A 17,464-nucleotide genomic window follows, 5' to 3' on the forward strand; every position below is an offset into this window, starting at 1 on the left:
AATGGAGTTGGAGATAAACAAGATTTCTAGCTTCATTAAGGGCCAGAGGAGGAGCAGGGAAAATAGTGACTTTGATTTGGGACCTGTTCAGTATGGGGTCCTCACGGGAGTCCCAGAAGGGCCTTCCCACCACCATCCAACTTTTCAAGTCTCCCCTTCTCTCTCAGTTCCGCCTTTGACCACTCTTTGGGGATGTGGTGGTACTAAGATTTTGAAAGGACAGATGGCCAGGAGCACCCTGACTAGATTGTTTGGGCCGGTTCTGGTTCTTTGCCATATTTCCCAGCCTTCATGTCAAGGCACTCCTAGAAAATGATAATATGTATATGGCACGGTCATGAATACAGAGTCTGCTGGGGGCCAGAGGTAAGCAGCCAAGGGATTTTATGAATTCCTGTTGTGCTTATGGTCTGCCTGCCTGCAATATAGTGCTCTATGCTACTGCCTGACCTTGCTTCTCTTTTTTTCTTTGTGTGTGCTTATCCTCTTTGCCCAGTAAGATTATATCATGCCTTTCATGGACTGGTATTATATCATATGCTTTTATATTTGCCTCAGCATCTGAGCACACGGTCCAAGGCACAAAGTAGGCGTTCATCAAATACTTGTTAACCAATAACTATCAGGCTTGTTAAAACAAGCAACAACAACAAACAAACAAAAGACAACAGTAAAAAAAAAACAACCAAAAATGCTCCTTCAGATGCTGTCCTCCCCAATGCTCTTCTCTTATTAATAAAAGAATATAACAAAATTATTCCTTTCTTTCAGAAAGCATAAAGGATGTTATTGGCAGAAAGATAAAGATTGCATTGAAGAAGAAAGTAAAGTTGGAAGTGAAGGGAGACAAAGTTGAAAACAAAGTGCTGGTAAGTATTAATGTTTTTCTTCAAAAAAAAAAAGTTCGGAAGTAAAAATGTTTTCCCCTCTATTGTTTTGATTGCCTAATTTTCATGCAGCACTGGTTCTGTGTTTTATATTTTGTTCGAAAGTTCTGATGCCCATTTTGTCCTAGGTTAGTTGGAATATTTGTCCACTAAAAGTTAAAAGTAGGGTTAATTTAAATTTTAGAGACTGAAGTTTTCAAAAATTGTCTTTCTTAATGTTGTAAGAAGTCACCCGCATCTAGGTCATCTCCTAGAGACCGTTTTCAAGTTATTCAAAGTTGGATGTTAAAGGGAGCTTGCTTATTATCTTTGTTGTGGCTGATGATCTGATTTTATTTGTGAGGACTTGAGATGAATTTTTTAAACTCCTCCTATGTCAGTTTAATTATTAAATTTTCTCAAATGTTATATCCGCAGCCATCTCGGGGTGATGGTCTGAGAAGGCGAAGAAAACATTTGTCTTTTTAAATTGGTTTTTGGTGTTTGGGAGGGAAATGCCAGCTCCTCCCTCTAGCTTGTGAGAAGAGTTGCTGGGGGGCTGAGGGATTGGCCCTTGTTGAGCACAGGATTGCTAGGGAGTTGTCAGTGCCTGAGCTGTACCTTTAGAGAGGTGAAAAGCCTTTTGTGGTGTTTTAGTGGTTTCTGTGTTGAAACTGTGGCAAACCTTAATTTAAGCTTAGGTAAATACACCTTGTTTGTGTTTTTGTTGGAGAGACTATTCGGTTTCATCTTTTTGTTTATCTTTTTATCATTAGAAAATTTTAAACATATGCAAAAGTAGAGAACAGTATATTGAACTTTGTTGTATACCTTTCATCCAGCTTCAACAGTTTTCAGCATTTCGACAATATTGTTTTACCTCATCACCGTTTCCCCCCACCTCACACTTCTGGAGTATTTTAAAATAAGTCCCAAGCATATGTCATTAAAAGAATATTTTTAATATTCTGTTTCTTCAGTTGAAGTTGCCACAGAATTTGAAGTATCTTTCTGATACCATCTGTCTTGAGAATCTTTTGAAATATCTGACTGCCTTCCCTTGTGGATGGAAGGATTGTGCTATTGATGGATGACTTCTATTTCTCTGTGTACAAATCAGGATGGCAGAGAAATTGAAGTGGAAAAACTTGATTGAGTGACTTTTGCCCTGCAATGAAATGTGTTCACACAGACTGCACCATTAAGGTTATCAATAGCAGAAATGATTGGTGTCATTATTCTGCTTTATTTAGTTTTAATAAAGAGTAAGTTTCCTTAAAGTATGTTTTACTTATTGTTGTTCAGCCATAGGGTAGAGGTATATTTCGGCAGTGGTAGTGCAGAGAGAAGAAATTTTGTTTCTGCCATTTGTTGTTTTATACATTTACAGTAAATCTTCACAAGATGGATTCACCTTTATACAATTTAAATATCAAGTAGGTTTCCTGCAACAGTCTAACATGGTATGTGGTGTTATTTGGTACGGACAGTATTCATCAGAGTATTATTCATAAACCCAGGCCATGAGTAAAATTTGCAAAGTTAAAAGTGCAAAGACAAATTTACATGTCCAGTGTAATAAAGTTAGCACCATTAAAGAATAGTTATGATTGGTACTTACTGTTAAGATGTTGTGGGGGGGGGGCTCTTAACATCAGCTGGAGTTGATTAAGGTTGTAACCAAATTACAAATGTATTTGAATTTAAGCATTTATCTCCCCAAATCTGGAATCTAAGCAGTTTCTAGTGGCTTGGGTAAACTTGTCTTGCCTGTTCCTTACTTGCAGGGGCAGGAATTGTTAATAAAAATATTCAAGCTTTGACAAGCTTCAGGTTTGAGCAGGATGGTCTATGAATTAACCTTGTTTAAGTTGTTGATTTTGGAGTTTCTGAATTCAGAGAAATTCAGTTACTTAAATTAAAACATTGGGAATCTCCTTATAATTTGCATTTCTGACTTTCTTTTGGCTGTCAGTTCAGTAAAATAGGGTATACCTGAATTGGCTTAAATCAGTATTTCTGTTCTGATTTTTATTTCTTGTTCCTTTTCCCCCAGTGGCCCCCCCCCCCCCCCCCCCCGCTCTTAGTGTCCTTCCTTATAAAGCTGGGAGTGTGTTATATAGGACTTGGTTCCTTCTTTTCACACTGAGACTTTATGCTATTTCTAGCTTATCTTTTGTAGAGGGTTCATCTTCCTTCTCATGGTCATAAGAGCTAATGTTTATTCAGCAGGCTCTGTTGGACACTTGATTATGCATTGCCGTATTCGCTCCAGCAGCAGCCCTCTGAGGTAGGCACTATTTACATCTGTATTTGCGGAAACTGAGATTTGGAGAGGCTAAAGGAACTTGTTTCAGGTCATCCAGCTAATGAATGACAGAGCTGGGAGTTGAACCCAGATCTGTCTCACTCAGAGCCTATCCACTTCCCCATTATGCTCAACATAGAAAGAAAATATCCTTTGGCTTGTTGTTCAGTGGTTGCAAACTTTCAGGAAGATTTGGACTTTAGAAGGATTAGTGCTCCCTTGTGTGGATTTGACTGATTGATTGATAACATTATACATTGCTTGGTTCCACACTTGTTGAGCCTCTCCCATGTGCCAGATGTACAAGATGGACATAGATTCTGACTTCATGGGATCCAGAGCTCAGAGTCGAGTTGGGAGGTAAACATCTCTACAGGCAGTGCTTTGAGATGTGCTATAAGCAAGATGATTGGGGGCACATGGGAGGAACCCCTGACTCAGGCCTGAAGGTCAGGGAAGACTTCCAGAAGGAAGGCAAAGGTAAACTGACACCCAATGGATGAATAAGAGTTACTAAGGGAAGAGAGCAGAGGCATGTTATAGACAAAGGAAACAGAATATGCCTGGAAGCCAGAGAGAGCTTAGCATGTTAGAGGCAGATACTAAGTACAGCTGGAGCAAGGGATACGGGGTGGAGAATGGCTGGGTGTAAAGCTGATTCTTTTTCTTGCAATTGGGATCAGGTGAAAGTTGGGACTGGTTAAACAGGTCTCTTCCCACCACCTGTTTCTAATGACCATCACATGAACTTTATCCTCCCCTCTTTTAGGGAGGCAGTAGGACTCAGCGGTTAAGGCCTTGGACCTTGAGTCATGCCTAGTTCACACTGCAGCCTAGCCACTTTATAACATTGTTCAGCCTCAATTCCTTTCTCTAATGAAACAGACCTCCTGTTTGTGTATGGTTTCTTTGTAGCTTAACTGGGATGTATCTTAACAGTGCTTAGCACAATGCCTAGCACATGATGAAGACCCAACAAATGATAAAGCGGAAGGAACCAAAGGGTTGTGCATCCTGTTTTTTCAGTGGCACAGAAAATGCCTATTCTTTCCATGCCCAAGTATTCACTGCCTTTATTGAGGGATTGAGCTTAGTTCACTATAAGGCCAATATTTATTCATAGTTTATGGTACCTTTTAAGCTGGCTGGAGTGCAACTGACGAGATCCCAAATTCCTAAGGTATGCGCTGGTCCAGTGAAATCAGAAATCGATGTTCGGGGGAAGAGTGTTCTATGGTCAAACAAGTTTGACAGTCAAGTGGTAAACAAAGATAAACCAGCGTCTTTACTGCATGGCTTTGATTCAGAGCCTTTGGTACACCTTTGTGCGTAGTAGATTTCTCAGAATGAGCGCAAGTATACTGTCTTTCTCAAACTTATATGGCCAGAGACCCTACTGGCCATAGTTTGGGAAACTGGGATGGAACAGGTCCAAGCTGGTGCCTTTGGGAACAGTTAAAGGGAACATGGAACAGACTAGAACAGGCTCTCTGTCACTTGGAGTGTCCTCCTGGCGGACAGTTCTTTGGCCTGTACGTTTTTGGGATTTTTGTTTTTTGGCCGTGCTGTTCGGCATGTGGGATCTTAGTTTCCCCAACCAGGGATCGAACCCGTGCCCCCTGCAGTGGGAGCACGGAGTCTTAACCACTGGACCACCAGGGAAGTCCCTGGCCTGTACTTTTTATCTAAGTGGTGGGCAGGTCTGCCGCAAGCCACGCACTGGCACCATGTCGTCTTTTGCTGTACTACCTTTCTCTGTTGTCTTTAGGTGATGTCATCGGGAAGAGATTCTGTGTTCCCTGGACTCTTAGTCCTTCCTCCCATTTGCTACTTGAATCTCTACCCAAGTTTTGTAGTACCTGGACTTTTTGAAGTGTAATTTAATTTACACATTTTTTTCCCATTAAACTTTGGGTTTTTAGGTAATTGTAGGTTTACCTGCAGTTATAAGAAGTAACGCAGAGAGATCCTCTGTACCCTATATCCAGTCTCCTCTATCTTGCAAAATTGTGGGACATGACCACAGTCAAGATGTTGACACTGATACCGGAAAATGCAGAACATTTCCACCACCATAGAGATCCCTCACATTGCCTTTCAGGGCCACACCCACACACCCGCCACTTCTCTGACTGCTGGTGGCCCCTGATCTGTTCTCCACTTCCATAATTCTGTCGCCTCAAAAATGTTGGATAGTGTAATCACACAGTATGTGTGCCTTTTTGGGATTGGCTCTTTTCGCTTCTGATAACTCCCTGGACGTTCATCCAAGTTGTGTGTATCCATTGTTCCTTTTTAGTTGTTGTTTCTGAGGCGTATTCCATGGTATGGATGTACCGCACTTCGTTCACCCACTGTTCACCCACTGACAGACTTGTAAGTTGTTTCCAGTTTGGGGCTCTTAGGAATAAAACCGATATAAACGTTTGTTTATAGATTTTGGTGTGAAAATAAGTCTCCATTTCTCCCTTTGAAATGCCGAAGAGTATAATTGTGGGTTTGTATAGGAATTGCCTTTTTTTTTTTTTAGAAGCCGTCGTTTTCCGTTTTCCAGAATGGCCGAGTCATTGTGTAGTCCTACCAGCAATGCATGTGTGATCCAGGCAGTTTGGTATTGCCTGGCCTTTTTTTTTTTTTTGAGGACTAATGGTTGAAAGAAAAATGTTGTCGGGGGAAAGCAAGGTCCCCCACCCACGCTCCTGCTGTTGGTCGTCTGCGGGAGAGGAATGTGTGTCTCGCTCCAGAATGGTGCCTCTGAAGTGTGTGGAAGATCTGTTCCTGGTCTCAGCTTTGTTTTTCCTGTTTCACTTTGGAATTTGGGTTTGATCATCTTTGCCAACCCCTTGTTCTTCCACATCCCTCTTAAAATGGGGCAGAAGCAGGACTCCCTTTCTTATTAGACTGAGCATGTCGAGGAATGGCATGGAAATGTAACCATGTCAGTTTGTTCACCTGTTCCCTTGAAAACACTTCATCCGTCGTTCATTTATTTTCTTTTGAAAAGTTAACTTGAATCTCTTTAATGTATTTTCTCTTGTTTGGCTATTTATTTATAACTTTGGAGCATCTGGATTTGGCTTGATTGGAATAACTAAGTTAACTTTAAGACGAGGAAAAGTAAAAGGACGTTATTTGGGGTAACATGTAGCCTTAAAATATTTTGGTGGCAGTGCTGTCTTTCATTAAAATGTAAACTCTACTCCTACCTGTTTATTTTTTAAAAATGCATTAAAAAGGGAATATCTCTCACCTAAAAGTTTTGTAAGCATCTGGCCCACATAATCAGGAATTAGTTTAAACCTCAGTCTCTGATACGGAAAGCATGGTTCTTTTACACGAGGCCATGCTCATTTTTTGTGGCTAGTCTGTTTAATATTTTCCTAATTCCCCTGTCTCTAATACCTAACTTGATTCAGCAGCACGACCCATGGCATAGTCACTTCTCAGACAAATATTCACTCTGGAAATTACGTTTTGCAGCTACTTTCAGGTGACATCAACCTTAGCCGATGGTTTCCAGACTTTTTTTTTTGTTTTTTTAAATCAGTTGTACCCTTTAAAAACACATAATTTTCCATGGGACCAATAAAATAGTGCTATTTTAGGAGTGTAAGTGTGTTTTGCAAGTTTATAGTTAAAATCCAAAATACTAGTATAAACCCAATCAGTGATTGGTTTGAGGCTGTTTTGATGAACATAACTTAGAAATAGAGGGGAGATTGGATTTTGTTTTGGCTCCTTAGTATAGAAAGACTCCCTGTTTACCCTTTAAGTAGTACAAATTTCACAGTTTTTAAAATAGCTACTTTTGCAATCTCAGGATGCTTTCCAAGGAAATAGAGATGTCAGGAGACACTTTATCCTGAGTTCTGCATAAAAGTGGGGTATCCTGACAGCTAAGCTTACCTCATTGTTGATCTCCAATAAGTTAAATTCGGTGTAACAGCAAATCATGTGTTTGTGTTTTATCCCAGCAGTTAAAATAGAAGTAAGAATGAAATTCACATCAGATGTTTGTAGATTGCAGCGGCTTCTGAAGAATGCTATTGGAAAATCTTGTTCTAGGCCTCCAGGTTTACTTCCCTCTGCAGGAGGCTCTTGTACCAGTTGTTGGGTAATTTGAACAGTTCTCTTTGTGGAACTTTAGGAGCTTCAACTTTTAAGGATCACTTACAATTCAGTGCATAGGTAATTTTCAAAGCACCTGGGTGAAGTTACCTGACTAGAAAATTGAGCTTTAGGAAACAGCAACAACATTGAAACAATCTTCAGGAGTAGGTATCAGAGAGCACACATTGTTGCCAAGGGTCCTGCAAAAGTTCTGGGAAACTCAAAATAAAATAATCCGCATTTGAGTGCTTCAGAATTTACCCCAACTCAGACCTGGAGTCAGCCCCCGCTGATCTCTGGGTAGGGGTTGGAGGCAGGCTATGGCTCTGGGCACATGTTTCCAGGAGACAGTTCTGGCCAACTTGAACTTGTTACCTGAGCTGCATTTACATTCTACTTTCTCATCTGCATCTGCCCCAGTTTCTTTTGTAGTTGGGTTAGGTGAGTCAAATGACCTTGGGCAAGAAGCTGTCGAACATACACCAGCCTTGGTATAACTTTTCATGGTTCTTAAAAAGATACTCTTTTCCAGCCTCTGGGATTTAGGCACCCTGGGAAGGGGCATTTAGGTACACCCTGGGGGAGGAGAGGGAGTGTTCCAGTCTTGTGAAGGGGCCATTGTGGACAAGGAGGAGCCGGGAAATCTAACTAGAATATGCCATGAATTGGAAGAACTCATTTTCCATAGTTGTAAAATAGGTACAGAGAAAACAAAACAGAAAGGCTTTAGTGAAAGGTTACGGTAACACGTTTATGTTTCATTTCATTAGAAACGCTGTTAATATCTATTGTTAAAGTATATTGAAAATGCAACTAAAATCTGATGGATAGAACTCTTCCCCTTTCTAAAAAGCTTGTTGTCTTTGAACAGAATACAAAGATTTGGATTGGTATATATGGGGCCTATTGTTGTCTAAATCTTCCTGTGCCCTATTACACTTTCTCTCTCCCTCTCTCTCTCCCTCTCTCTCTCTTTCTCCAACTCTTTGAGAAAAGAGGGGTAAAATAAAGGGAGGAAAGAAGGATGCTTGGGGTGGGGTGTGTGTGTGTGTGTGTGTGTTTACATAAAAGTCTGTTCACTTTTACCCATTGGGTCCTTTCCTTCATCTTGGTTGTTTGGGAGATAATTTTTCTTTTTTGAAAACATTATCTCTTGATGAACCTTGGCCAGCAGGTATCTTTGTCTCTCTAGACACGCTGGGTGCACAGCAAGTCCTCTTAGAAGTAGAAGCAGGGCTGTACAAATGCCCTGAACTGTGCTTAGAGCATCTCCAGCCTGTGGCAAAGGTTTGAGATGAACGTGCTGAGTTCCCACTAAGGAGGCAGGTGTGTCCATTCCTACTGATCCCTGGGCTTTGGGGTCTCAGGAGACATTTACGGGCATCGACTGGGATGAGTAGGCGTGTCCTCCAGACAGGATCTGGTGTGGACAGATTGGCTTAAGCTGACTCTGGGGAAGTTTCTTCAGACCTGGCCCCTCTTGATTGCTGCCCGGAAGATCTTGAGGCTGGAGGACTCTTGGTAGCCATCTAACCATGCACCCTAGCCTATGAGAAGTTGCTTCTGTAGCATCCCTGATAGCTGAGTATCCACTTTCTGCTTCAGTGTTTCTGGTGGTGGGAAAAGCAAGAATCCCAGAAAGCCCTTTCTTAGTTCAGGCTGGAACCTGCTTCTCAGTAACTTCTCTGAATTCACTGTAACGTAGTCTGCTGGAACATCATTGGACAATTTTGCTCCCTCCTACTTGAGTGCGGGTCAGGTATTTGAAGACAGTTATGTTTTTCCTTGGTCTTTTAGTCCTCAGGCGAAATATGCTCACTTCCTACAAATCTTAATCCTTGGAGGACGTTGCTTTCAGACTTTCCACTGTTCTGATCGCCTTGCTTTGGACTCATCCTACTTTACCAGTGAGCCTTTTAAGCTGTAGGTGTTTTGGGATCACAAATGTTTGGCAAACACTGTTAAAACTGAATTAAACAGACTTCCTCAGAGTCTTTAATGGGCTTTTGTGGATTGTGCCTCTTGAAGGGGGGAATGCAGTGTGTGGCATCACAGAATCTGTTCTCCAGACTCTGTAGGAAACATTGGTGTGGGTGCAGTCGGCCAAGTGAAGAGTACCAGCTGCACATTGCTTTGGCCAAGTAAAAGTTTTCTTCTTGTTGTTTTTAAAATTTTGAAAGTATCTATGCTATTTGCATTACTAAAAAGCTATAAAATATAAGATAGCAAAACTGAAGCATCACCTAGTCCTATCAATTTGGATGTAATCATTGGAAAAAATTTTTCTATGTTAATATACATAAACCATATGATCTGTTTTTTTTAAATTAATTAATTAATTAATTAATTTTGGCTGTGTTGGGTCTTCCTTTCTGTGCGAGGGCTTTCTCCAGCTGTGGCGAGCAGGGGCCACTCTTCATCGCGGTGTGCGGGCCTCTCACTGTGGCGGCCTCTCCCGTTGCGGAGCACAGGCTCCAGACGCGCAGGCTCAGTAGTTGTGGCTCACGGGCTTAGTTGCTCCGCTGCATGTGGGATCTTCCCAGACCAGGGCTCGAACCCGTGTCCCCTGCATTGGCAGGCAGATTCTTAACCACTGCGCCACCAGGGAAGCCCCTATGATCTGTTTTTAAAATGGAATCCTGAATCGTATTTTGTAACCTACTTTTTTTTTTTTTTTAATTTATTTTTATTTATTTATGGCTGTGTTAGGTCTTCGTTTCTGTGCGAGGGCTTTCTCTAGTTGTGGCAAGCGGGGGCCACTCCTCATTGTGGTGCGCGGGCCTCTCACTATCGCGGCCTCTCCCGTTGCGGAGCACAGGCTCCAGACACGCAGGCTCAGTAGTTGCGGCTCACGGGCCCAGTTGCTCCACGGCATGTGGGATCTTCCCAGACCAGGGCTCGAACCCGTGTCCCCTGCATTGGCAGGCAGACTCTCAACCACTGCGCCACCAGGGAAGCCCTGTAACCTACTTTTAAATTTCACTTTTTGAGGTCAAAGCTTTCCATGACAATTATATATCTATTATATATACATAATATATATTATATATAATACACATATATTATATATGTATATAAAATGTTTTGAATTTCTGCCTGGCACTATTAGCCCACTTGAGAGGTATACCATAATTCATCTAACACTTATAATGAGATAGTTAGGTTGCTTCCAGTATTTTGCCTTATAAGTGACACATCCTCACTTTTATTTTTCTTGGATAAATTCCTGGCAGTGGAATTGCTGCCTGACAGACTTTTTAAAGGATGTATTTTTCACCTGATTGTTATTCAGGAAGTCTCAATAGAGAATAATTCCCCCACCTCATTAATTTTTTTGTCTTTAGAAAGGTCTGCTTAGCAGAATGGCTGGTTCTCTTTTTTCAGGTCCTTATATTTCTTAGGCAAGGACTCCTTGGACCCTAGCTCCCGAGGCAAGCTTTTTCCTTGCAGTTTAGGGCCCTTTTAAGTCTGCCTGGGTGGATGCGTCATTGTCTTCTATTGGAGTACGTTTGCAGGCAAGGAGTCCTGTGGCTCTGGTGTTTGCCGGTGGGTTCTGGAGTCCCAGGTCTTGCTTGGCCCTGGCTTCTGCTGAATCAGCCACAGCTTTTTCTTGGCTGAACTCCAGCTCAATGTGAGACTGCATTATACAATTTAGATCTTTGGTCTTTGCTCTGGTCTCAAGACTTTCTTACCTTGGGTCTTTGAGGCTCTGATGAATGGTAGTTGAGCAGATGTGCAACTGATAAGGCCCATGGTGCTTTCATTGGATGAAACGTAGCTAAGAAGAACCCTAAACCAAGATGCATGTACAGCTCCTCTGGTGTCTTAGAAGATATTTTAGTATCATAAGGAAAGGAGACATTGCTTTTTCTCTCAGGCAGTTCTGAAGGCAATTGACTTCACCTGTGTAGCTAACATCCATCTCTTAAGTGGCATGGTCCTTCCCCATGCCACCTGCACCTGCAGAGTAGTTCTTGCTTCTCTTCCCACTACCTCACCCTTTCCCTGTCTCCCCACCCCTGAGGGGGTGTGTCCGGGTCACGAGGACCCTTGGGCTCTCCTCCCACGAGCAGCTGCTCCTGGAGCCCCATCTTCCTTGGTGAGACCCTCGAGTGTTCAGCCTGTATTTCTCTCCTTTCAGTGCTGCCCTGGGGTACCATGTTGCCTGTGGTTATCTTTCTTTCCAAGACTGGCAGGTGGGATGAGGTTCCTCAGGGAACCTCTTGTGCTGATCAGAAAACAAGCACATAGGACCCCTTCCATTTTCAGAGTTACATTTTCAGTCCCAATGTGGAACAGACAAGGGAAAAAATAGAACCAGAAGTGGGGAAGTTACTGAGAGTTCCAAAGTCTTGCAAAGTCTCTTTTAAGACAGTTTCTCTGCAGTTTGATTCCTGACTCCCAGGCCTAAGGGGCCCAGCAACACTCTCGTCTTGAATCTGAGCTAAAATATGGCTAGTGAAGTCCAGGCTGGTTAGTTAGGTGTTACCAGTGGGCATTTTCGGTTTCCTGAATTCATCTGTCTGAAATCGGTTGTCACTAGCAACCAAAAGAAGATCGGATCATCCCTCCTAGGCATGAGAATGAAACCGAGACCTGGAGAGAAGTACTTGTGGTTCTTGGACAGATCAGTTTGGCGCTTGGAACATTTCAGCCCTTTTTCCTTTAGGTCTCCATGAGCCAGTTGCTATTTTTTGCCTGCATCCTTGGGGTAGCAAAAATGTTGCAGTCTGGGGAAACTTTTTGTACAACTTAGTTCACTGAATCACAGGCACTGCCTGTGCTGATGGAAATCAAAACCAGCCTGCAGAGAAAGGCTTAGTTCATGCGGCACTTGGCTTGTGTGGCTGTCTCCATTTCAATCTCCTGGGCATCCTGCTCCTTATCAGAACTTTTACCCCCTCAAAATTCATCATTGGTGAATTAACTGTGAAGTTCTGTTTCCGTTTCAACAGTTCTCCTCTCTAGAAGAAAAACTTTTGAAGCTCCAATAGCCCTTAACCCTCCATCAGTTTTACACTCCTCTAAGTGGTTTCTGCGAGGAACATGGTAGGTCGTCCCTGTCAATATTTCTCTCTTTCTCCACAAGGCCTGGATGCAAGAAGTCGGTCCAATCCTTCCTGTCTAGTGTTGCTTCTTAACAAAGCAACTGGAGCAAAGGAGAGGCTGTTAGCACTTTGTCACTTAGAGTTTCTTAAGCATCCTTCCGTTTGTGAGTTCTCACTGCAGAGACTTAATGAAGCATCTGTCTTTACCTCAGATACGCGCAGGTTGTCCGTGGAACTGAACAAGTGTTGTCAGCAATGCTGTGTGTGCAGGAAGCCTTCATACTCGGGTCCTTTTTGGCAGGCTCTGTGTTCTCTGGGAATAGACAGTTTCTCTACCCATCGGAGTAAGGCTCCATACTTTCATATTCTGGAGAGTGATACTTGTGGTATAGTTAGCCTGAAATTCAGGGATGGCTTTTTTCTTCTTTTTAAATATCTTTGCAGACATTTTATACTTCCCACTCTCTTAGCGGCTTCCTCTGTGTTATGGGATCAGTCTGCCTGGGTTAGAATCCTAAAACTACTAACTATGGGCAAGTTATTTAACCTCTCGGTGCCTCACTTTTTTCATCCATAGAATGGGTATAATAATAGAACCTACCTTTAGACTTGTTTTGAAAATTAAATGAGACATTCCATATAAAATATTTTAAATAGTGTCTGGCACAGAGTAAGTCCTCAAGTCTTAGCTATGGTTACTGTTGCGAGGGGTGTTGCAGTGAACTGTGCTAAATGCTCTGATATGAGAATCTGGTTATGTATCCATAGTCATAGATTACTTGGATATATATTATCTAAATATCCCCAAAGAAATACTTCTTTTCTTTTTTTAAAACTAAATTTATTTATTTATTTTTGGCTGTGTTGGGTCCTCATTGCTGGGCACGGGCTTTCCTTAGTTGCGGGGAGCGGGGGGCTACTCTTCGTTGCGGTATGCGGGCTTCTCGTTGCAGTGGTTTCTCTTGTCGCGGAGCACGGGCTCTAGGCGCACCGGCTTCAGAAGTTGCGGCACACAGGCTCAGTAGTTGTGGCTTGCGCTCTAGAGCGTAGGCTCAGTAGTTGTGGCGCACAGGCTTAGTTGCTCCGCGGCATGTGGGATCTTCTGGACCAGGGATCAAACCCATGTCCCCTGCATTGGCAGGCGGATTCTTAACCACTGTGCCACCAGGGAAGTCCCCAGAGAAGTACTTCTACTTTACATCTTTTCCTGGCTCTGTGCAAGATACCTGTTTTGATGTTTGCTCTGCTCAGAGCTCTTGAAGCCAGTATCGGCTGTCTCCACAAATGGGTTTAGGATTTTTTTCACTCTGCTGGTCTTAAAGAGGGTACATGGATTTCGAAAAAAAATCTTTCTTTAAGAAAGGGTTTAGGTATGTACATTGTTGAGATGTATGTCTCTGAAGACAGGACTGTGCATTTTCTGTGGGTACATTTATGCCTCCTTTTCCCTGCAGATCCCGATGTATTCAGAAATATACTCGAGTTCCTCTTTCACTTTCAAGTCAGATCTCAAAAAAGCCAAAAATCAGTAGTTGGCCCCTGTTCATCCTCGTGGGGCTCCCACGGGCCCTGCCACCTGTTCGTGGTACCTCACTCAGATTGCTTCCTCTTGGGTTTCGGTTATGATGGCTCTTGTTTGATGCTAGGGGCTTTATTTGGGTTCATGGGCTCGTGTAGCTCTGCTTTTCCACCATTGAGGACTTCTGGCCGTGCTGGATTCTCCCTTTCTAAATAAGCGTTAGACCAACGTTTCTTAGCCACAGCACTGCTATTGATTTTGCACCCAATAATTCTTTGCTGTCAGGGGCTGCCTGTGCGTTACTGGGTGTTTTACTAGCATCCCTGCCTCTACTCACTGGACGCCAGCAGCAGCCTTCCCTTCTCCCGGTTCTGACAAATACAAATGTTTCCAGACATTGTCAGATGTTCTCTGGGTGGCAGAATTGCCCCCAGTTGAGAACCACTGGTTTAGATCAGCGGGTCCCCAAATGTCAGAGAACAAATGCATACTTTGTCATACTTAGCTTATAAAGTTATATTGAAGGCTGAAAATGTATGTTCTGTAATATAGCTTTGGTTAATTTAATTAAAAATCCATAGGCACCTTAAAATACTTATTTTTGAAGTACTTAGATCTCTATATCTGTATATAACAAAAATAACAGATGGCACCAAACAGAAGTTTGTCTTGTTTTAAGATACCTAATCTTAAAACCATTGATTTGGCCAGTGGTTCTCAGTGTGCGGTCCTGAGAACAGCAATTTTAGCATCACCTGGGAACCTGTTAGAAATGCAAATTCATAGGCGTCACATCCAGAGCTACTGGGAATAGGGCCTGGCAATCCGTTTTAACAAGCCCTTCAGGTGATTCTGATGCACACTGAAATTTGAGAAACACTGGGTTAGAGTCTTAAGTAAGCTCCAACTAGATACCTGTAGAATAAGCCTTACTGAGGAATAATCATAACCCACCATACAGAACTTTGAAATCTGCTTAGGGGAATGTCTTTTACTAGGCAGGTCATGCTAGGTGTCTGCTGGTCATATTGGTCCCCTCTGAGAGTCTGTCACATCCACAGCTTCCTTTTGGGGGTTTCCTTTCCTCAGCATCTCCGAACTGGGGGTGGTTGTGACCGCCAAGATAAGCCTCTGTAGGCCACCCAACAGCCTATATACCTCCCAGCTCTGCCCCACAGGGCCGATCTGTATGGGACAGGGATTCTTCCTCTTGGGAGTCTGAGACATGGAGAGAGACGCGGAAGAAAGTAGAAGGCACGAGGCAGTAAAAGCCCCGGTAAAAGCAGAAGCCACGGAGGTGAAGAGGCTGTTGATAAGCCAGTTGTGGTAAGAACAGTGGGAAGAGGGTGACAGAGCCCTGGACGGCTGCTTTTGAAGGATGATTCCAAAAGTTGAGTGAGATCAAACTATTGACCGTATCTTGGAAGAGTATTTTTCAGTTTTCTAGGAGACCCAACTGGGCAGCTGCTGATAGGGATTCCAGCCTTGCTTACTCCTCTCGGTATCCTCATGGTTGACCATCATTCACCGAGTTGGCTTCAGTGTATGTCTATTCTTTGCCGCCTGAACGGGCCCAACAAATCCATACTAGGTTGGAAGACCAGGTGGTCTCTGCAGACTGGCTTCGTGGCACGCTGCTTCCTTAAAGCAGAGACTCTCAGGCTGTCTGTGTCTCAGAAGCACCTGGGTAGCCCCGCCTCTTTATTTAAAAACACTCTCAGAGGCAACTGAAGTTAACATTACAGGAAAGAATGGGCAGTGGACGCTGTTCGTTTCAGCATGTTATATTGACTTGCCCCAAAGAAACCTGCGTAGAGCACATTTCAGGAAACCTCAAGCCGGGCTTCACTTCCTTAGAGCAGACCAAAGAGGCCAACTCACCGTAGTCATTCCAAGGATCTATTGCTTTGACTCCAATAACATTTTCTCTTAGTATTTCCTGTGAAGGGATCTCAGCACCATCTCTTTTGAGGGATGTGCTAAGAGTTAGACCCTTAAAACAAACAAACAAGCAAACAAAAAACCAGTGGAAATACCGGCAGTAGAATGTTGAAATTAACCTTGTGAATCATTTTCTAAAAATTCAGTGGGCCTACAGAAATTTCTTTCCGGTTTGCACTATTGACATCAACCCTGTATAGTTCATTAGTACCTCCCTCATCCCTGCAGTCATCCTTCCCTCCCTCTCTTTCCCATTAAAACCTGGGAAAGAATATGAATACCTTCATGTAGCAAATCTATTGGATTCCTTCACACAAATCCCTCTGGAGAGGAGTGAGTGGAGATACAGTATATTTTACATTGTTGTTTGGAAAGTTGGCTGAGTTCCATTAGGGTAATAGAGTCTGGGAATGTTGGGCCAGTGCTTATTTTCAAGTCCTGCTTAAAAGATTTGGGGCCCGACCAAGAACATAATCAGAATTCTCTTATTCTCAAATTAGTATCCTTGAGGAGACTGTCAACTACTCCAGAGCCTCGGGCTATTTCCTTATTGTACTTGTGTACCAAGCCCCCTAGCCCTAGTAGTGATCTTTTCATGGTAGACACAGAATAGTTGCCTAGTAAAGGACCCAGGCCTGGAGTACAAATTTCAAGCCCAAACTGGTTTCTCAGGGACCTGGTAAGTCTCTTTACTCAGCAGCCTTATGTGACGTAGTGCATCTTTAATTTAGCCCTGTGCGGGATGCAGGGACCAATAACAGTGAAGCAGTAAGTTGGGGGGAATGTCCAGCTGCAGACCCTTGGTCTGGACTCTACTTTGGTCACAATGATTAGTGCAGTCAACAAAGCCATGAAGTGCTCCCTGACTAGTTCACTTGAGCTCTGCTTCCCAATGCGCCCAGTTCCTTACCCAGGAGATTAAGGGATGCTTCAAAAGAAAGGTGTTCACGTCTCCCTGTTGTGGTACTGTGCAGTGTTTGTGCCACTGTCTCAGGAATGTGAACCTTTGTGCAAATGAGTCACTTCTCTTGTTTCCCTTCCTGCATATCATGTCAGAGAGAGTGATTTATTTCCTGTTTGTGAAGGCTTGGTTTCATCAATTACATGGGAGAGAAATTGGATGTACTTTCAACTTTTTGCTGGTTACTGGCTCCTCCTTTGCCTGGAAAGATGGTCTTTCTTTCCATCGTGAGAGTTATGCCGATTCAATGAAAGGATTTTTCTTAGGCTTTCAGAGATGACACTTCATTGCTTTTGTGTGATAAAATTATAATGTGTGATTCTATTATTTTTAAACAAGTAGAACTGACATCTGAAAGTTCACCTACAGTTGTTGGAAAAGCCAAGAAAGCATCTCATTTCCTATTGGTTCCACTAGCAACCCATTTTAACATATAAACCTTGTGTAGCTCCAAGCCTGTGTTTCCTAAATTGGAGAAGAGATCCTGATCCCAAGATATGAACAAGATGTGCTGGCGGCAAAGTGCTCCTGCCCAAGGACTTCGACCCTGTGTTTCCCAAACCTAAACAGCTTTCTCCTTTCTCTATTCTCAGAACCTTTAGCATTCTTACTTAATATACATTGTACATGTCATAAAGCACCGGTTAACATCTCATAGGGCACCAGGGTTCCAAGGAACTCAGAGAAAGGCTGACAACTTATTTATTTCAG

At 42.9% G+C, this 17,464-nt stretch overlaps 2 protein-coding genes across 13 annotated transcripts in view; one reads left to right on the top strand and one right to left on the bottom strand.

Moving 5' to 3' along the window:
* The window catches only part of LOC309637823 (cytidine monophosphate-N-acetylneuraminic acid hydroxylase), a 285,683-nt gene that overhangs the window by 168,577 nt on the left and 99,642 nt on the right, over window positions 1-17,464 (bottom strand). The gene's annotated exons all lie outside the window — the stretch shown is intronic.
* The window catches only part of CARMIL1 (capping protein regulator and myosin 1 linker 1), a 323,524-nt gene that overhangs the window by 3,898 nt on the left and 302,162 nt on the right, over window positions 1-17,464 (top strand). For all 5 annotated transcript variants that reach the window (XM_082413018.1, XM_082413015.1, XM_082413016.1 and 2 more), the window contains exon 2: window positions 772-869. In XM_082413018.1, coding sequence (XP_082269144.1) covers window positions 772-869 — 98 coding nt within the window. The remainder of the gene's footprint in view (window positions 1-771; window positions 870-17,464) is intronic.

This window comes from Balaenoptera physalus (assembly GCF_965194825.1).
Source record: "Balaenoptera physalus genome assembly, chromosome: 11".
Taxonomy (NCBI): domain Eukaryota; kingdom Metazoa; phylum Chordata; class Mammalia; order Artiodactyla; family Balaenopteridae; genus Balaenoptera; species Balaenoptera physalus.